Genomic DNA, 22,403 nt, shown 5'->3' with positions numbered 1-22,403 from the left:
ATTTCCTTTGGTGAAACACATTCCCATGAAGCGCGTAGTCATCGTCTTCACACCCAACGGAAACAAGCATGTCGTCCAGGGAGTTGTCCCGCCCATCTCAATCCTTGGCACGTACTGACTCCATCTCACACACAAAACGGCTCTGCCTGTCAAGAACAACAAGACGGGTATTTATGTGCTCTGTTGCTACTGCAACAGTTCCAGACCTCCGCATAGAACTCGACTGCAGCAGCTGCGAGCTGAGAAAACGGATAACAAGCTCCCCGTCATACACACTCCGGAATACGGCACCCCTCAACACAGAATGAATCTAGTTATCCGCCCGTCGTCGTAGGTGGTGCCCAGTAACGGGCGGACGCATCAGACACCATCCAACCAACATACTCTCGCACTGCACTGGAACTACTGGTGAGGATTCAATAATGTCATCCCAGCTGACAGGGCGATGATGACATACATACTGCTGCCCGACACAACAGTTACATCGCATGCATGCATGGGTGGCATACCTACAGACAGACAGTTGCTTCATCGAAGCAGGCGGTACGCGGTGGAAGGAACCGGAAATGGGACTGTTTGGTTTTAACGAGTAGATAATGGAATTACATGCGAGATCGAAGCGTCGCCGTCATCGAAGTAGGTCGGGCGTTTGGATGGCTTTGATGGCACAAATTTCCCAAATGGAGGAGAACGTGCCTCTAGAGCCGACCTACTGATACCAGTGTGGACAAGACATGTGTTGAGGTGTTTTCTTATCCTCTTACAATAAATATTGCTCGAAATCGAATAAAACATTAATTCTGTTTGAATTTAGGCTGAATTCATAGATTTAGATTATATGTATACACAAAAATAAGTTTTGTTAGGAACGATGGATCAAGGAAGGCTATGAAATTCCATCTCGTCGCCATTGGTTGCACGTTCCAAAAATACGATCTCTTGGTGAATATGCAAGCAATTTCCCTTAACAAGAAAACGAATTAAATATGCAACGCATTAGCTAATTCCATTAAGCGCTTTCTTGTTACGAAAGCTTTCTCGTAACTTTGTATCTTCCAAAAGCTTAATGCACTTACCGATGTTTCCTATATCCGCTATCGTAGTGCTGCTGCTGCTGTTGCTGTTGCTGTTTATTGTCGTAGTACAAATTAGTATGATAGTCGCCCTTATGCCAGGAAGTCTTTTTATCACTCTCCTCGTCCTCGTTCGCCTCGTCGCCCATCCGGTGTCCTTCGATGTTGAACACCCCGATGCCCCCACTTCGCTCCCGCTCCCGGTGGTGCATCCTGATCCCAGTGTAGTACCCATCCAGACTGTTGTATCCGGTGTTGGGCTGAATCTGGAAGCTGCCCAGACCTCCGTTGTCTTTGTACGTCGAGTAGCCATTAAAACCATTCACCAACGATGCCTTCCGCTGCTCGTCGACCTCTGTGAACGAGAAAAAAAAAACAAGCGAAACACACGAATCAGAGCAGGCCTTGCGGAAATAAAAGTTACATGCCGCGCCATGACATCCTACGCACGCGGTCGGAGATTTATTTGCCCTTCAGCCGAACAACCGTCGACAGAAATAAAAACAAACCCACGACGGCCCCTAAAGTAAATCCAATGACAGTCCATAAACTCGTAAAACTCGGCGATTAATGTTGAAATTTCCATCGGAAATGCTCTCAGCAGACCCATCAAAATTAAAATTTATGTTCCCGCTTACCCAGGGTTGACTTGGCTCCGTTTCGGCTTGCCTTGTCCCTCCCTCTTAATACGAAATAAAAATGATTCAGTGCCCCTCCTGTGACCGGTTCCCCTTCTGACTCCCTAGTCCGTTTGTGTTCTAAGTAATCTATATCAAAATACCTACAGGAAAATGAAAGACGAAAAGTCGAATGACGTAAGGTCGAAAAACCCTATCGAGTCATCAGTTTTCAAAACAGAAAAAAAAATCAATCCAGTTTTTCTGCCATACTACGTGTAAGTCATTAATCCTGTGTATGTCCCCTACACACCGACCGAACGTGACTACCGGACTTTACATCCCTTCAGTATCTATAACAACAAAAACACACACTAACATTCCATTCCGTTCCAAATGTATTGTAAGGACTTGGCCGGGGCCGATGTTGATCTAAAATGTATGAAAAGCTGAAATTGCACTTCTTGAATAAATGGAGTGTCCCAGCCTTTGTACATTTGGATCTCAGTGCTTGCTTTGTTTTGATGCCGTTCGGCAACACTTCCATTGATATATGCCCTTTTTCATATTCATATTTCTTTTATCTGTACGCATATCATTCCCGACATCCTCCCTCTGTCCGTCTTTCACATTGTTTTGGAAACTCAAATTCTCTGGAACCGCAGAATTACTGAAAAATTGATTAATACTTTATTTTGATTATTATTGGCTTCAAACATAAGATATATATATATACCCCTTATCAACAACATTTTATTGCATTTTTTCGTAAACAATTCTTTTTACTAAACCATCAAGTTTTTTATGCATTTGCTTCAAAGTTCTGTTGAAACTGTTTTTAGGACATTATTATACTCAAAATTATTCAATATTATCATCATTATCATCATGATACTTAACACTCATCCTTTATTTTTTATCTATTTTCTCTCATCATCATCATCATCTCTCATCTGTCATGTATCATCTCATCATCAGCATCATCATCTCTCATCTCTAATATCTTTCCTCATCCCTCATCTCTCATCTCTCACCTGTCATCTCTCGACTCTCATTACTCATATCTTCATCTTTCATCCATCTTTTCTTATCTCTCATCCCTCATCTCTCATTATCATCATCATGATTTTCTCTTTCGCATCTCTCATCACCCATTTCTCATCACCCATTTCTCATGTCCTGTTTCTCATCCCTCATTTCTTATCTCTAATCCATCATCACTCATCAAAATTATCTCTCATCTCTCATCTCAAATCTCTCATTTCTCATCTCTCATCTCAAATTTCTCATAATAATCATCATCATCTCTCGTCTCAGCATCATCATCATAGTCATCATGATCATCATCATCATCATTATCACCATCTCTCATCATCATCACCATCATCATCTATCATCGTTATCGACTCTTATCTCTTATCGCTCATCTCAAAGCTCTCATTTCTCAAGAATCACCTCTCATACCTCATCATCATGGTCTCCCAGCACCATCATTATTTCTCATCTCTCATTATCATCATCACCAGCTGTCATCATCATCAACTCTCGTTTCTCATGTCTAATCATCATCATCTTAGTCACCATCTCCCATCATAATCATCTCTCATCTCTAATATCTCATCATCGGCATATCTCATCTCATGTCTCTCATCTTTATCATCATTTTCACTCATCATCATCATCATCTCTCATCTCACGTCTCTCATCATCATTATCATCATCATCACCATTACTCATCTCGTTTTCGCTGTATTGGGGTACCTATCGGTAGTGAGTGCAGCAGCTAGATCGGATGCTGTGGATGTCGCACTGATTGGCGATGCGACACAGATGAAGTTGATGATGCTACATTTGTGTGTGTGTGTGTGTGTGTGTGTGTGTGTGATCCAACTAACCCCCACTGTCCGGCAGTGGTATTATGGAAGAAAGTTTTCTGCAATATCATTTTGATGCTTTTGCAAAAAGCTTTAGTCCGGGAGTTAGAAGGTGATAGCTCTATTGCAGATTCAGAGACCCATTTCAGAATGGCTGGAGAGACACGTCCATTCAGAAGTCACTTTCACTTACAATAAGCCCCGCATGTGTACATTACTGTTATCATTTGGATAATGATAATGCAAACACACTTCCTGATTCAAAGATAATCTTTGAAACTGGCGCGTATTTAGTTCATTTTGTTGTAGTAAAAGTAATCGGAACATTCTCACCGGAATCCATCCAATCCAAGGTAGCGCTGCCATCACCAAGGCAACGTCTTTATTGTGCAGTCAGGCTTCCTCTTCGTCTCGCCACCGTTGCGCTTGCAGTCAGTCATCATTTGAACACACGTCACTTTAGCTCCCACGAAATTATGAATGTTGAGCTACACGGGATGATTCTTTAATCTCTCGCGGACCACTGATGGCATGGTGGTAGTTCAATAGCCACATACGTAAAAAACACGGAACAAAATTGCAGTCATAGGGACTTTACAATGAAAAACTACAGGCAGGCGTAGCGCCATTGACCGCTCTACGTGAAAACGCCAAATAGACGGCACATTCCTGCACTCTCGAAACGAATTTCAGCACCGTTTTCGAACCCGAACTACTTTAGCAGCGGCAATCAAACACACTCAATCTTTGAAACCCCCCGCTATCGCATGAGTAATTTGGAAATGATGATTATTTTCGAAATCAACAAATCGACTATTGAAATTCTCACAGAACAAGCACTCTTTCACACGCGGAAGCTATCCGGATGGCGTAGCACCGGCCAAACCGTCGGCAGAATCACAAAAAAATTGGCGAACGCGAAAGAAACGCGACGAGCAAAACAAAACACGTCTGCACGCGGCTACGCCTACTGCCAAGTTGATGATGCTACATTTATCTCTAATCTCTCGTTCTCATCTCCCATATTTCATCTCACATCCATCACATCTTATCTCTCATCTCTCATCATTCATCATAATCATATCTCATATCTTTTCTCTCATCTCAAATATCTCATTTCTCATCTCTCATCTCTAATTCCTCATTATTATAATCATCTCTCGTCTCAACATAATCATCATCATAATCATTATCACCAGCTCTAATCATCATCAACACCATCTCACATCGTTATCATCTCTTATCTCTTATCACTTATCTCAAAGCTCTCATTTCTCATCTCACATCTCTCATCTCTCATCTCTCATCTCTCATCATCATGATCGGTCATTATCATCATCTTCATCACCATCTGTCATCATCATCATCTTTCATCTTTCATCATCATCTCTCATCTCTCACCCTCTTCGCTTATCTCTCATCATCACCATGTCTCGTCATTTATCGTAATCATCTCTCAATTCTTATCTCTCATCCCTCTATTCTTTCATCTCTGTTCATCTTCATCTGTTATCTCTCAACTTTTATGTTTCATCATCATCATCATCATCATCATCATCATCATCATCATCATCATCATCATCAACCTACCCTCTAGGGAGAGTTTGCTTTTCCGTTGTGGCTTACCCTTTTTAAAGCCTTTCATCGCTATTTGCGAGTGGAGTGGTAACTTGGAGTCGGTAAACACTGCAACGCTGTTGAAGATCTACCATCAAACACTATCGATTTTGGGTTAGTAATAATTCTCGAGAGAATGGAGCCCCCACGGTGACGGGCGACTTGACGGTAATTGAAATTCCAATATAAATTTGCGTAGCAAGTCCCGAAGGAATTTTGCAGAAAACTTCCCGAAACATAATGCCGCAAAAAATCCTTGAAGCACGAGTTCCTATGAAATATCCGTATGGAGTACGCAGAAAAATGTTTTCAAAGAAATATATGCTGATGAAATCCCAAATGACATGGATAAAGAAAGGAATAGCTGAATGAATTACTAAAAGCATTACCGAAGGAAATGCCGATGAAATAACTTGAAAAATAAAGAAACATAAAAAAAAAACAAAAAAAAAATCCAAAACAATTGTTGAAGTAAATAACAAAAACAAATAATTGACGAAGAAACTCTCAAGAAAACGAAGAAAACTCAAGAGGGGCCTACTGGCGTTGTAGAACGTTGAAGGGTTTCAAGGTGTTTCAAAGGGTTTCAGGGGGTTCAGAGGGCTCCCGTGTATTTCAAAAGGGTATGTAGAGGCGGTTCAGTGAGATTCGGGGGTTTTAAGAAGCGATTCTGGGGTTTCCAGTGTGTTTTTAATAGTTCAAAGGCTCCAGCTGAAATTCACGGAGTTTCAGGGCCTAATCAGGAGCTTTTGGTGGTTTTTGGGCGTTTCAGGGAGTCCCAGCGATTTTCAGGAGGCCTCAAGGCGTTTCAATGGCATTTCCTAATATTTCATGGGAATTCCAGAGGTTTGCGGGAGGGAAATGGTTTCGTGAGGTTTCAAGGTATATTCAGAGGGTCTCAGGTGGTTTTCAGTGGCGTTTCATGGGTTCTCAGGGGCACTCAACATGTTTTCAATGGCATTCAGAGGGTTCCATTTTCCCGGCATTTTTTTAGTGTTTCAGGGATTTCAGGGGGATTCAAAAGATTCCAGAGTGTTTCACATGGGTTTACAGAAGGTTTCAGAAGCGTTTCAAAAGTTTCAAGTGTCATTTCAGGTAACTGTAGAGGGTTTCAGCGTTCGCGGGAGTCTCAAACGTTTTCAGGAGGCTCCAGAAGGTTCCGATGGTTCGCAGGAGGGTTGGGGTTTCGTGGAGTTCTAGTGGAATTTTAGGAGGTTACAGGAGGTTTTCTGCTTGGTTTTCAGCGGCGTTCCATGACACCTCCGAAGAATTCAGAATTTTCCCCTGATGTTTTAGGGGGTATTAGGGAGTTTCAAGACGTTTTAGGGAGTATCAGGGATTTTCAAGTTTCAAAGGATTCCAAGGGGTTTCTGGGTTTCATGTTCTTTTATGGGGATTCCAGTGGTTTGCGAGAGGGTAGTGGCTGCAAAGAGTTTCAAGGAAACTTCAAAGAACCTCTGGAGGTTTTGGCATGGCGGGGAGTCTCAGGGACTTTCAGGAGGAGCTTCAGGAGCGGTTAGGGGGTTTACTGGAGTTTTTTTAGCATTTAAGGTTAGCATCAGGTGGAACACGGGACATCCTTCCATTGCAATGGTGATTCAAAAACTGATATTTATTTGGCTAATCATTACTGTACCAATACGAACATTTGGAGGTATAATACATACGGTTTGAGGATGTTTCAGCAGAATTTATAGACGCATTTCAGGAGGTTTTAGGAGCGTTTAAGTTGATTCCAGAGCAATTTCAGGTCGCCTTAAGAAGCTCCGGAACGTTTAAGGAAGTCTCAGGGGAGGCTGCAAGGTAATTTTAGGGGTTTCATTTTGTCTAATGGTGATTACAGAGGAATTTCAGGGGTTTCAGGATTTAAATGGCGGGCGTTTTATGGGACCTCAGAGAAATTCAGAGAGTATTCAATGGTGCTTCAGGGGGCTATATCAGGGATTTTCAGGCCTCAAAGAATTCCAGGGGATTTATGGGACGTTTCATGACTTCTCATGTGGAATCCAGAGGATAGCATGTGAGTAGGAGTTTTAAGGAATTTTAAGGAAACTTCAGAGGGCCGCATTTAGAGCGTTTTAGGGGATTGAAGTCGGTTCCAAGCTTCAGAGTGTTTCAGGGATTTTTCACGGAGTTCAGAGGATTTCAGGTTGTTTCAAAAAGGTTCATAGAGGTGTTTCAGGAGGTTTAGGAGCATTCTTAGGAATTCCAGGGGTTTTCAATAAGTTTTGGGGCCTCCGAGGACTATTAGGGCCATTTCTTGAGGTTTTGCGGAACTTCAGAACGATTCAGGGAGTATCAGATGTTTTCATGAGGCCACAAGAATTTCCGGGGCGTTTCATGAAGTCTCATTGTGATTCCGAATGTTTTCAGGAGGGCAGTAATTTCATGGCCTTTCAGAGGATTTCATTGGATTTCAGAGGATCTCAGGAGGTTTTGACGGATCTTTTATGGATCGTCATGAGTATTTACGGTCTTTTCAGTGCATTGGCATTTTAGGGAGTGTCAGTGTGTCTTGAGGGCTTCAGGGATGTTTTAGGAGGTTACAGAAGGAGTTTACCGGCGATTTAGAGCATTTCATGGGTTTCCTAAGGTTCAGAAGGCTACAGCGGGTTTCAACAGGGGTACATTGATGCATCGTGGGGAGAGTAAGTAGTGGTTAGGGCAAACAGAGTTTAATATAAAGCAAGTAAGCTTTCAGGAGTAATTTATTATAGAGGGCAAGGTTCCAGGAGGATTTGGAGAGGTTTCTGAAGAGGAACAGGATGAGTTTGAAGTATTGACAGGGGTAGTGTGCTAAAGATAAGTAGAAGAAGGGAAGTTCAGGGGAGTTCCAGGGAGCTTTTGACGTTGTTTCTTTTAGATTTAGACGGGTTTGAAGGAATTTCCAAGAAAATTTTAAACGTGGGAGCCTGTGGTTAGGAAGTAGGAGGGAAAGAGGAAGCTTACAGTGAATGTTCAAAGCTCCCTGGTAAGGGAAGCTGAATGAGAGCAATGAAGGGGTTTGTTTGAGAGCGATTTCAAGGAGAGCAAAGGAAAGCTTGAACGAGTTTCGAGAAGATTTAACCCTTGAGCGATCGCGCTGATGTATTTTGTGCAACATTTAGAAAAATATCGCTTTTTGCACTCATTTTTAGCGTGGTGTTGACGGTGGCGACCATCCGTGCGAGTTAAGGAAGGTTAAGGTGTTTAGGGAAGTATCAGGAAAGGTTTCAGGATAGAGATGTCTGAGCGGGGTTTTGAGGCTTTTTGAAAAAAATTTAGGTGGAAAGGGGAGCATTATAGAAGAGGGTGTAACGAGAGTATCTATATTCCAATATGGACTTTAGATGAAGAGATAGAGGGAGTTTCATCGGATGTGGGTTATTCAGGAGAAGTTGCCAGGGAAGATTAAGAAGCCACCAAAGTATAGAGTGGGACAGGGGGGACAATGTGAATACCATAAAACCTCAAACAGAGTTTTTTGATATTCAGGGTGTTAGTGAGATTCAGTTTGTAAAGACATGTTTGAACATCGACATTACACAATTTTAAGATTATGGAGGCCATTTATAAACATCGTAGACTTTAGTTTACGATGTTTACCTCAGAGTTTACGTAGTTTATGAACAAGCCCCAGCTGCCAATATCTTCAAAAGTTGTAATTTCAATCCAGAGGTGTCCCATAGCTCAGCAGTGGTGCCTTATCTAATGTCTCGGATTACCCGAATTTCTAAAGAACTAAAAGGTTAGGATAAAATAAAAAAGGGGCTGTCCATAAACCACGTGGTCATGAGGAGGGGGGGGGGGTTCGGCCAATGAGCATTTTGTATGGACGAATAAAAAATTTTGTATGGACTAATGACCACGCGGGGGGGGGGGGGGGGGTTTGAGAAGTCCCAAAAAATGACCACGTGGTTTATGGACAGCCCCAAAGTTCTACAACTCAAAACAAAAAAAAAACAAAATATAGTGATATGATAAACCTTAAGGGAATGGCACAAATTTCTCAAATGGAGGATAACGAGCCTCTGGTTCCGACCTACTGATGGTAAATCTGGGTGGTTTCCAATTTGAGGTCACGGGCCACATTAATTTCCCAAGAACCGATAGACCACTTGTTATGGCCTGATAATTGAAACACACGATATTATAAACCAAACCAAAACAGTGTTTGAATTTTACACATTTGAACTATGTCATCAAATTTTTTCGGGTCTCATGACTCCAGATTGGGAACCACTGAGGAGCGCAACTCGAAAAAGGGTTATTTGGAAATCAATGTACCCTGGACTAGTAAGCCTCCTCCAAGGTAATGACTTTAATGTTACACCTAATTGAAAACTACTCCGAGGAAACCCCTTCATGAATTGTGTTTTTTACATGTTTCTGGAGTTATTTCTTTTATGAGTTAACCAAGAATTCTTCTAAAGATTCCTCCGAGAATTATTTTAGATTATATTCCTTCTCTTAAACATGTTGAGATTTTCTTCCACAATTATCTTCAAGGACCCCTCTAAAATTCCCTTGGGGAGTCTTCCAGGATTCATTAAAATAGTTTCGGATTTTTTTTATAAAAAGAAGATTCTTGAAGTATTTCTTACAATGAATTCAACAAGAATTCCTCCACAGATTCTTCCAAGTATCCCCTTATAATGCATTCCTGTTTATGTATTTCAGTGAAACTTTCTCTGGAGTGTTCTTTGGAGATTCTTCCGGGGATTTTGAGATAATTTGAGAATCTTGAGGGCTTTTTCTTGATGGAATTTCTCCATGATTTCCTTCAGGTATTCCACCACGAACTACTGATAATTTATTAAAACCTCTCTTTAGTAATTCCAAAGATTCTCCCACCAATTGCTGCAGACAACTACTTCAGAATCTAATTTACGGTATTTTTTTCAAAAAAAAAAAATCTAGAAATTATGCCATGAGTGCTTGGAGAAGGTTTTCCAGTTCTGCCAGGTATTTTTTTTTTAATTTTCCTTCAAAGAATCATTTTTGTTTCAAAACTATCTTCAGTGGATCTCTAAAACAGCCCTCCGGTCCTTGTTTCTGTAGAATGTCCTTTGTGAAATTGGACAATAAATTCTTCTAAGGATTCCTCCAGAGCTATTTTCAGGAGTTGTTTATTTGTTGTGGAATTTCTTTGAGAATTCCACCAATACCAATGATTCCAACACAAGCTCCTGCAGACATTTATTTAGAAATTCCTTCGAGGATTGTTTTCTAGAAATTAGGGATCCCCTTTCCAGAAATCCTGAAAAACTCGCCGGAGAAATGTCTGAAACAACTCCAGCGTAAATCTGTGCAGGAATCCTAGGAGCGATTTCTAAGAATAAATCCTTGTAGGAATTTTTGTTGCAATCCCTGAAGGTATTTCTCAAGAAATCTTCGGAGGAACTCTAGGAGAAACTTCGGAAGGAATCTCTGTATCACTTTCAAAGGATTTTTGTAGAGGAATTTCTCAGAAAACAACTGTTTAAAAAATCCCTTGCTGAAATTCCTGAAAAAAACTCTGAAATTCTGAAGAAATCTCTGGAGATCCCCGGAGGTTCTTTCGGAAGAATTTATCAGTACAACCACTGAACACATCTCCAAAACATCTCTTGAATGAACCTCCAAACGAATATCTGAAGAAATTCCAGAAGGAACTTCTGAAGAACTTTCTTTAGAAATACCTCCTAGGGAAACCATTGGTGGAATGCTTAGAAAATTTTATTGAAGATTTTTTAAGAAAATTATTGGAAAAATCCTTTAAAATACATGGTGGATTTTTTTTTTGAAAGAATTCCTGGAGCAATATTTGGACGAATTTCTGAAGGAGTTCATGTAGAAATACCTAGATAATTGCCTAGATAAGTTTCTGTAAAGATAAAATCTCTGTAACGTTTTTAAAGGAATATTTAGAAATTTCGGAAGAAATCTTCAGTACAACTACTAAAAACATCCAAGGAAGTACTCTTGAATGAATCTCTAGAGGAATATCTTAATAAATTCCAGGGAAATTTCCGTAGAAATACCATGAGAAACTCCTGAAGAGTTTTCTGAAGAAATACTTGAAAAAACTCCTCGGAAAACCCTTGGTCGATTTCCAAGACAAGTTTTTTGAGGAACTTTTAGGAAAATTCTAAAACAATCCCTAAAAAAACTCATGGAGGATTTTCTGAAAGTATTCCTATAGAGGATTTCCTGCCGAAATCATTGAAATTTTTCAAGGAATCCCTGTAGAAAATTCTGAAGGGATCCCTGGCAAAATACCGAATGAACACATGGAAATCTTGGAGAAATTTCTGAAAAAAAATCTTGGGGAACATCTGAAGGGAGCTCTGGAGAACTTTCCCAAATAATCCCCAGAAGAATTTCTGAAAAAAAAAACGCTGGATAGTGGAAGATTTTCTCAAGAAATCCTTCGAAAAATTTCCGAGGAATTTCTGTTGTTGTTTTATTTTTTTTCATTTATTTTTTTGAAAAAAAAAATCCTGAAAGTATTTCATAAAGAAAACGTGGATAATTTTCTGAAAGAGTTCTCGTATTCATTTCTGAAAAAAATCGATGCAGGAACTCCTGAGGAAACTAAAGGAAGGGTTTCTAGAGGAATTCTTCGAGACATTTCTTGGAAATTGTTTAGAAGAATTCCTGATGCAAATTCTAGAAGCAATAAGGTACACCGGGGTAAGATGAAATACGAAGTTTGAAATGGATTTCAAAACAATTTGGAAATTTTTCTTTCGTAAAAAGATTGTTTGAATCAAAAACTATTTGTTATGACATTCAAACTGTTTACCGTCATTGGATAACGTCATGTTAACCCGCTGTGTCATCTTGCCCCACCCGTTTCAGCTTGCCCCGGTGTACCTTACATCGAAAATGGTCTAAATCTAAAAGATCTTTTAAAAAGGAATCCGTTAAAAACTTTCTGGAGGGAATTCCTGGAAGTTTTTTAAAGAAATCCAGGAAGCAATTTTGGATGAAATTCGAGTTTAAACCTCTTAACTCAGCGTTTCTCAAAGTATGGGTCGCGACCCACTGGTGGGTCGCGGGTTGGTTTTTGGTGGGTCGCGAAGGCTTGTGTGATATTGTAATAAATGTCTTATTTAAATTATGTCAAATGATATTGCTAGCCATTTTTCAATATGAAAATACTCCCTTGAAGAAGCGTCAGAGTTTCTAGGAATTCGTTTTCTCCCTTAAATATTGAATTGTCTGCGTTTTAAAATTGATTCTAAAACTATGAGTTTTATTCAAAAAAATAAAGATCAGGGTAACATTTCAGAATTTAACTTGTGTGCTGGAATAAAAGTTTAAGTTTTTGCTTGCAGTTTGTGCTTTTAGTTAGATTTACATTCTTGTACTGACTTGTTACTGACTTTTCAAAACCTCTACGCAGAATACCCTTTTCGAATGAGTGTAGATTTACACGCCAAGTTCAGCAGCTAAATATCAAAAAATACAAAAAATACCAAAAATCAGCAAAAGGAAAAAAATATCACACTTCTACAAGAAATCTTACTTCTTCCGACCTACAGTAAAGCTAACCTTCGGTAAAATTCTGCTGAATGTCAATAATCTAATTTTTTACGGAAATCAGAACAACTGAAAAGTGATTTCAACAAAAACAAATAAAATAAGTCTGTATGAAGAATAACAATAGAAATTTCATGGAGATTCATCTGACCATCCAGCAACGCTATAATTCTATAAACTTGGAAATTCTACAGAAGCATAAAACTGCCACTATCTTCAAAGACTTTGTAAAAAATATTGTTTTTTTTTTGTTTTTTTTTTTTTCTAGAATGTGTGACCTAAGATCTGTTCTGTAGTGTTGCATTGGAGCCAGACTGGTTAAATATATTAGAAACTTGGAAACTTATATCAAATTTTTTAAACCCCTAAAAGTTTACTGAGCCCATTTGATCACCTTACTCTTACTCAGACTTTTCTGAAAAAATAAAAAAAAAACACTGTAAATTTGAAAAAATACATATTATTTTGGTTTGATTGCTACATAACGAACGTATGAAAGTGATTAATTGTATTTATTTAAAAAGTCAGGTCGAATCAAGGGTCAAATTGGCAGAACAACGACGTGTTTTTGAAAATGCGTGCTGGTGGGTCGCCAACTCTAATAAAAATCAAAAGTGGGTCGCAAGCTGCAAAAGTTTGAGAACCCCTGTCTTAACTCATTGAAGCCGGAATTTTTCCAAACGTTATTATGAAGTTTTTTCTACGTTTTTCTGTAGTTTTGGTGATCAACAGAGATGCCAGATTATTTTATCAAAAATCTGTATCAATACAGATTTTTCTGTATCATCACAAGTGTAGACCAGAAGCTATGGTCTCCGGAGTAGTGTTGTTGATCTGGAATATCTCAAAACTAACTCGAAATGACTCATAATATGCCGTGGGGATAACACATTTCAGTTAAAAGTTCATTGTGAGAACAAATACTGTTGCTATGAAGGACTAAATTTCAGGATAGTTTGGATGACCCTCAATGTCCTAAAGGTTCATAATAATATATAGTAGACTTCAGGTTGGTCCAGTCACCGCGATTGATTATGAAACGTTACTCAGTATGTAAAATATAGCTGATGTTACGAGTGTAGACCTGAAGTTTTGAACTCCAAGATAGTTTGGCTGACCTCTGGAATATCCCTGTAGTGTCTCTAAATGACATTTGAGATTTCAAGAGCCTCACGGATTATAGTAGGTTATGCAATGCAATTATTTGTGACGAAAATACGTAAAATTATTCATGTAGATTTGAAGGGCATCACTACAGGACAGTTTGGAACACCTAGAATATCTCAGAATAGAAAACAAGAATGATATTCTTGACGAAGGCTAAATGAATTTATACAAACGTAACCCACATTCATGTTCAGCTTTTAGAACAACTGGTATGTCAAATATTTCTTTTTTCCATATTTCATGGTGTTCAGGATGTTCTAGGTTATCAAAGGAGTCCCAAATACAAATATTCCCATTTTTCCTTAATAGAGGTCTCAATTTGCAACAACTTTGCCGAAGATAGTATTCTGTTTAATCGAATGGGTGAATTTATACAGCCGTTTCTATGTTGGGGTCATATATGACCCCTCCGGCTGGCTCCAAAAGGTCAAAAGAGTTCTTACACCTTGCAGGAAATTCTGACGGAAACTATGGATTGTCTATACAAATTCCTAGAAAAACCTCCACAAATTCTAGTTAAATAGAGTTTCCAGTACACGGAAGAAATCGTTCTAGAAATAGATTCGTTCTAGAAATAGAATCGTTCTAGAAATAGTGGAGTTTTCAGTGTATCTCGGTGAAGAGTATGTGACTCCTTGTTCTAGCTGATTCTTCGTCTTTCGACCTTAGGTTTTTCGACCTGTCGCCTTCAAACCCCTCTAAACACCGGATGATAAACGTCACCTCCATCGCAAATGAAGCGACAGCCCCGTGAGCCTAACTTAACGACTTCATCACACGTTAATTCAGTGCAATGTACGCAACGACTGTACAGGAACAAGTGGGTGCTGGTAGGGGAGGTTGAGTTGAGTTTGACTTGCTTCTCACTTCTTTTTTTCCACCGCCTACATCCAAAAAAACACACAAACACACATGGTGGCTCCGTGGTGGAGACGGTCGGTGCTGGTGGCTTAACATTCCGGTGACTTCCGTCGTTCCGTTCCGGTTCACTAGGCCCGAAGCCATCGCCATCCAGGAAGCGGTATGTAATCACCATCAAGTTGGGGCACTGTGAGACGTTAAGTGGTCAAAATCCGAGAGAATGGCTTGCTTTGATTTCTTATATATTTTGTAAACAAAATCATTTCGCGAGTCATTTGTTTTCAAAATTCGACTTCGTAAAAACGTTATACTAAAGTTAAAAGCCGATGGCCCGACATTCGACCACAGTGTTAGGGTTTGCGTCTCCGTTTTTTTCGCCTAGAAGAAAAAGGTCCCGCTGCTGCCAGCACCCACCTGTGTGATGTAAATGAGATGTAAATAAATGCAAAAATGTGTACCCTTTCTGTTGGTTTTAGTCAACGTCGGTCGGTCGCCGTTGAAGGAATCACTACCCTTTCTGACGCTGTCGTCGTTGGTTGCTCAAAGTTTTAGTCGGAAGCAACTAGTAGTGGAACGGTAATGGTGGGTTCATTTTTTTCGCCGGCGATGGGAAGCTTAGTCTTATTTTTTTCTGGTATGGTTTTAAGCGAGTGGGACGTCTCCGTCAGATGATCACGGACGGTGTGATGTTGAACTCCCCGCGGGTTGTGGTTCGGGTAATGAAATGAAAGCGTAACAAGTCATTCAAAAGAGCTTGATTTACTTCGAAAAGAGAGGAAGTCAGTGCCTCTCTGCCACATTAAAGAGTTGAATGAAATATGTTAATGAGGCGATACATATTATTCTTCGCTTTAAATAACTTTAAATAAGTTTTCAGTGCAAATGAGGTAACATAATTATATGGCGGCATACAAGTGTGCAAGCGTAGAAATGGAATCAAAGGAGGCGCATGGTATTTTTATTGTTGAGCACTACACGTTGCGGTTGCTGAGATATATTTTTCTGTCTTTGACATTACGCGGCCTTGTTGTTTACGATTCGCACTTCGTCAGCTTTTCATGGATTGTTTGATTGAATGAGGGGTTCGAGTAAATAGAAATACACTAGAACTCCAAAGGCACTGTAGCCACTTTTTTATTTAATTAAATTAATACATTTTATTGTAATCATTGACTGTTTTTTTTTTGTCCAGATTGAAGAGCATCTTTTGTTTTGGTAGACAAAATTTATTTGACACTTCTAATACCGCTACTGACGCTGTAAGGGCGTGGCAAACTAGATGCTAGTCACACGAACAGTCGCGACATTGGACTTCTGTGGCTAGTTATTCTTATTTTGAGTACGTGGAATGACATCCCTCAAGGCGCGCTTTTTGGAATTCCATGGAATTTTTATCCGGAATTCCTTCGCGGATTCTCCAAAACTTACTTTCAGAACTTCTCTAGGAGATTCTTCTGGGATTCTCAGGTAGTGTTTTATGAGTTTTTTTTTTGGTGGGTTTATTTGGGATTCCTTCAGAAGTTTTATCTGTGGTTCTTTCAGAAGTTTTATCTAAGATTCCTCAAGGGGGGATTTCATCAAAAAGTATTTCAGACCATCACATATTCTATTAAGACTTCGCAAGAAGTACCTTCCGGAATGCCTCCAGGAGTTTATGGATTCTTTTAGAAACCCCTTCCGAATTTTCTTTTAAAATTCCGTAGTTTATCCTAAAACTTATTCCAGGTTTCTTCTAGGAATTGTTTTAGTGATTCCTCAGAGAACTCAATCTTAGTTACTTCTTGGGGTTCCTTCAGCAGTTTCCTCTGGGATTCTGCTTGAAGTTAAATCTGGGATTCCTAAAGAGATTCAACCTGGGTTTTCTGCAGGAACTCCTTTCATGATTCCTTCTGAGGTTCCTTCTATGATTTTAGAGAATTCCTTGCTGGATGTCTTCAGGAATTCCTTCCGAGATTCTCCTAAATTTTCTTATGGAATGCCATTAGAAGTTTTTCATGGAACTTCCGGAAATCTTTTACTTTATTTTGAGGAGGGTACTTGGGAGGGCCGGTGACTGAGGCTATACGCTTGGAGGTATCCCGGAAAGAGTCCCCGGAAGTATCATGAAAAGAAACTTCTGAATGAATTTCTGATGAAGTTCTTTGAAGAATCCCGGAAAAAATCTCGGAGGAGTTTTGAAAGGAGTTCCCTGAGTAATTCCAAAAGAAATTTCCAGAGGAGTCAAGGAAAGAGTTCCTGAAAAAATCCCGGAAGAAGTTTCCGGAGCGATGCCGAAAGAAGCTTTCGAAGGAATGCTGGAAATTTTCCCCTTGAGGAATCTTTGAAAGAGTGCCCGGAAGAATTCCCACAGGAATTCCGGAAGGAGTTCTAGGAGGAATCCCAGGAGTTATTCCGGGAAGCATGCCAGAAGGAATTCCTTGAAGCATTTCTTGGAAGAATACCGGAAGCAGTTTTTGGATGATTTCTGGAAGGATTAACTAGGTGAACTTCAGAAATAATTACTGAAGAAATCCCGGAGCGAACTCTTGGAGGAATCCCGCATGGGATTCCTAAAAGAGTCCTGGTGTAGTGTATGAAGGATCACAAAAGAAAAATCCTAAGGAACTCGTAAAAGAACACATGGAGGTATCCCAGAAGGAACTACTGAAGGAATCCTAAATAAACACCTGAAAGAATCAATGACGATCTTCCAGAAGAAACTTCCGCAGAAGTCCTGGAGGAAACATGCGGAGAAACAACGAAGGAATTCCTAGAGGAATACCAGATATAGTTCTTGTGGTATCTCAGAAGATGCTCCTGGAGGGGTAACACCAGCAAATCACAAATCAGCATACTCTCCGACGTCAGTGAATATCATATTTTGAATTCAACCGAACCACCCATAGATAGCTGACGAAATGGTTAACTACAAATTCTCGAAATGTTAAAGATTCAGAAATTGTTCCTCATGGCGGCACACAAACTTTACCGTAAGTTACGAAACGTACCTAGGAAATCTTCCAGCTATTCTGAAGGAATTCTCGCTGTAGATTCCCGGGAGATACACTTGGAGGATTCTTCGGGACCTCTATCTGGCGATTCCACTAAGAATCATATCTGGAAATTTCGCAAGTAATTCCCTTTTCTGATTTCACCGAAAGTTTTTATTTAGGAAATTTCTTCAAGAGTTCCTTTTGGTGATGTTCCTCCAGAATTCCCCAGGAGATCCGTTTTCACTTCTTTCTGGGGATTCCTCTGGAAGTAATTTCTGGGAAATACTCAAAAAGTTCTTTCTTGATATTTCTACAAGAGTTTGTTCCATCAGAGATTCCTCTTGGAGTTTTGTCCTAGACCTTACATCGAGCCGGGAAATCGATTTACGTTTTATCGATCGCAAGTAAGCACAGGACATCATCAAGCCGCAGTGGACAGTTCACCTTTCTCCTTCGGCATCCACTTCCGGGATTGAGGAATTCCTTTGGACGGCGGAGATGGCACGAACTCGCCATCCACGTTGGCGTTTAAGGAGGTTGAATGGGGAGTTCCAGAAGGTCTCAGCATTTTAAGGGTTCACAGGGGACGTCTTCAAGGGGTCACAAGGGCATTTCAAGGGGTCTCAAAGAATACCAAGTTTGTTCCAGGGGTCTCTGAAGCGTTCCGAGTCGTCTCAGGGATATTTCAGGGGGTCTTTTGGGCATTTCAGGAGGTCCCAGGAGTTTTAGGGGATACCTAGAGTTCTCACGAGCGTTTCAGGAGGTCTCACGAAAGTTTGCAACAAAAAGGAAGACATTTCTTTAAATTGCACAACGATATTGCCGAAACCTTTAGATAAAACCCAGTTTGCGAGAGAGAGTCTGTTGATTACTTGTTCATCTAGTGAATTGGTTTAATAGTTTTTCTGTGAGTGTGGTGAGTTATTGATTTAGTGAGTCGGTATGTTAATGAGTTGAAAAATGTGTGAGTTGGCAAGCGAATTGGTGAGAGAGTGAATTGATATGTAAGTGAATTGACGGATGAAAGTTGGTAAATAAGTAATTTGAGAAGTGAATGAAGTAATTGTCAGAGAACGATTTGATAAGTTAATAATCAAGTGACTTGGTGCATGATTTTGTGAGTGGGTAGGTGTAAAATGTGTAAGTTAATAAGTGAGTGAATTGATAAGTATGATATGTAAGTTGTAAGTTAGTGGTAAAGTTGGTGAGTAAATGAGGTCAAGGAAAAGTGAGTGTGAACAGGTTGATGAGTAAGTGAGTTCTTGAATGAGCATGTTTTTCATTTGTTGAGCGAATTGTTGAATTAGTGAATTGGGCATCAAGTGACTTGATGAGTGAATAAGTTTTGTTAAGTGAACCCTGATACGGTATCTCCTACCTATAAATTTTACTCGTTAGCTTGACAATGACAAATGCTATCCTCATTAATCATCATTCTAGCACACACGCTTTCTCACGAATTCACTCACTTACCAACTCACTCACTTATTAAATTATTAATTCATTACATCACTTATTTACTTATTTACTAGCACATTCATTACTAACAGGCTCACTCACTAAATTACGGACCGTAATGTAGACGGCTCAACAATACCGTATACTGTCCGAATTATATTCCGAATGGGTGACCAAGCACGTCTTATGGTTATCGTTTATTCGGATAACTCTTAAACTCACTATCTCACCCATTAACTCACTTACTCATCAATTTACTTGCTTACTCATGTTCGTCCACTCACTTACTCACTCATAAAGTCATAAATCACTTATTTATCAACTTACTTACTTACTCATTACCCGGGTATAGGTGAAATACTGACGATCAAAACGTGATGTTGGTTTGATTGATATAAGAGATAAAAGATCTGAAAATAATATCTGAAACATGTTCCTGGATGTTAAAACTTAAACACAGTTTTGGTTTGGTTTGTAGATAATGATTCTGTATTTCATTTGTCAGGTCATTACAAGTGGTCAATGATATGATGATATCGATATGTCTGATTCAACTTTGTAGTTCAATATGATTAATATGCTAATCTAATAGAATTACTCGCAACACTGAATTCAAATAGGAGTACTTAATATGTCACCAGAACATTTGTAGGGTTTCATGTACAACATTGCATGCAAGCTCCCATTGGATCACGTTGAGCATTATTGGAAATGTCATGTTGTACGTCATCGATCCGTCAATACCGGATTGTTATCGTTTTGATCTTATCTGCTCGTCACGATCGCCTCACGGTTAGTCACGATCAGTACGTGATATTTCAACACTGGAACATCTGAACAATATCAAAATTTGATATTTCAAGATCAATCGAATAGCTCGTTGCTATTGGTTAGATCTTACAAGATCTAAATATGATCTGATGATGATGTTCCAGGAGTAAATTTTAGATATTATTTTTAGATCTTTTATCTCTTATGTCAATCAAACCAACATCACATTTTGATCTCAATATCAAATTATGCTGTTATTGAGATTTTTTCCTCTACCCGGGTAGCTCCCTCATTAATAAACTTGCTCATTCAATAACTCATTAATTCTCTCGTTTACAAACTCGCTCATTGCCTCACTGAATAACTTACTGACTAACTAACTAATGCACTCACTAATACGCTAACTCTCTCATTCTCATTAACCCACCAAATTGAAAAACTAATTTACATCTTCTCCAACTATCATATCCATGCAACAGCTGTCTGCCCTAAGCTATATAACTTTCTCAGTCAACAACTGATTAACTCACGCCCAAGTAACATTTTAAGTTTTGTTCGGCTCCATAAGAGATCTTCATGACCAATTTTATAAAACTTGCAATAAAACTGATTTATACATCAAAACCTCTTGATAACCTCTTTAAGAGCATCTTACGGCTAAGTGGACCACTCTCGGAGTGGTTTTGCAAACCACATTAAGAATAGCAATAAAACGGTTTTGAAACCTAGTTGATTTATTTTTTCATTCTCGAAAAGAGGTTATGATGATTGTTGTTTTTTTTTTTCAACAAAAACTATGACTGCTCAAGATGCATAGAAGCTTCTTTGATGGCACGTAAAAGTTCAGGAACATACAGTTTGAACAGTTTTATTGTGGTAATAATGAATGCCAGAAGGTTCACATATCGGAGAGTTTTGTTGACTCTTACAATCTGGCTTTATGGATATCTTCAAGTATACTACAAAACATTTCATCAATGGTTTTCAAAAACGTAGCCTTGAAACTGTGAGTTTTGCTTATTGCTGTAATAATACCCTAATAAAAATCAAAAACCAATCAGCAATGGAATTGTTACTTGAAACTGGGTCATAAAAATTTCTCCATAAACTCCATCAAGGATTCTCTCTGGAACTCTTATAGAGATACCTCTTGAAATGCTTTCCAGAATTTCTCGAAAGGTTCCTTCCTTTCACGGCATTTTTCTTAGTACTCCACAATTCAATCCTCTCAGAGGTTCTGCCAGATTCCTACCGACATTTTCTAAAGATTGCAGCAATAATTATTCTTTCCGCAATTCCTACGTGCAAACCATCCATGATTCCTGAGTGCTGACTGATTTTGCCTGAAGTTTGACGCAGAAATTTTGCACAATTTCTTTCATAGGTATAGTCCCTCCCGCGTTTTTTTGGTGGGGGTTTTCTTGGAGCTTATTCCGGGATTCTTCTTGAATTTTTTTCAGCAATTCTTTTTCTCAAGTTCTTCCCGGGATTTCTCCTAGAATATCTACAGGAATTATTGCTAGGATCTCCACTAAAGTCCCTTCCAGGATTTTTTCAGGAATTTCTGCAGCAGTTCATTCTGGAATATCCTCCAGAGGTTTTTTTTTTTGGAGTCGTCCCTAGGATCCATCACGTTTTTGTCCTCGAATTTTTCCTGAAACTTCTTCAATAAAGACATCGTGGGCTTTTCTCTAAAGTTTCTCCTGGGATGTTTCTGAAAGGTTTTCACAGTATTTCTCTTGAAGTTTCCCTTAAGATTTCGTTCGGAGCATCTGCCGGAATTTATTTTAGTACATTTCTTCCAGTATTTCTCCCGGAATCAAAGTTTTCCATAGCTTATCCTAGACTGTCTCTAAAGGTTTCTGCCGGGGTTTGTTTAGCGTTCCTTTTTGGAAATTCTACAGGAATTACTGTTAATGTTTTTCTTGGAGTTCTTCTCATGGTTTCATTCTTCAGTTTTTACAGGCTCTTAGCTGATTTTATAACTTGCTCTGTCCATATTCGCACAGTTGACGTAAGCGCCACTATAGTTTTCAACACACTTTAAATTTTAAACACAAAATTTAAGATTTCGTCCACGATGTCATCTAACTTAGGGTTGAATCTTGTACTATATTTAACAATATTAGTCACAAATATGTAAATGTTTTCGCTATTAGCTTGTGTTTACTGACTTTGTCAATGGTGGTTACGCAGGGCTGTGATCGACCGACTGTCGGTAGAACTGAAGGCACCAAATCAATATGGTGAGATCTTTCTGATTTATTTTTCTATTTGTAACCGTAACAATTAATTCAAATATTAGGAGTAAATATGTATTTGGAGAGGGCTGGGTACAATGACTTTTGATCTCGTTTCAGAGAGCGGGTAAAGGCGCTTAAGCCTAGGCTTGAGAGCCAGGGCATACGGGGGAAATACCATTGCCCCTTCCCAGGATTCCAGAGGACATGGAGTGACATTCATTCTTAGCACAGTCACTCCCAACGA

The 22,403-nt window shown here is 39.3% G+C and overlaps 1 protein-coding gene across 1 annotated transcript in view; it reads right to left on the bottom strand.

The window, feature by feature from the left end:
• The window catches only part of LOC109413201 (uncharacterized), a 249,762-nt gene that overhangs the window by 187,549 nt on the left and 39,810 nt on the right, over nt 1-22,403 (bottom strand). Inside the window, exon 7 of the mRNA XM_062851485.1 lies at nt 1,077-1,428. Coding sequence (XP_062707469.1) covers nt 1,077-1,428 — 352 coding nt within the window. The remainder of the gene's footprint in view (nt 1-1,076; nt 1,429-22,403) is intronic.

Source organism: Aedes albopictus, chromosome 1, assembly GCF_035046485.1.
Source record: "Aedes albopictus strain Foshan chromosome 1, AalbF5, whole genome shotgun sequence".
In the NCBI taxonomy this organism is placed as follows: Eukaryota; Metazoa; Arthropoda; class Insecta; order Diptera; family Culicidae; genus Aedes; species Aedes albopictus.
Note: the sequence above shows the minus strand (reverse complement) of the source record. Positions and strands in the feature narration are given on the sequence as shown.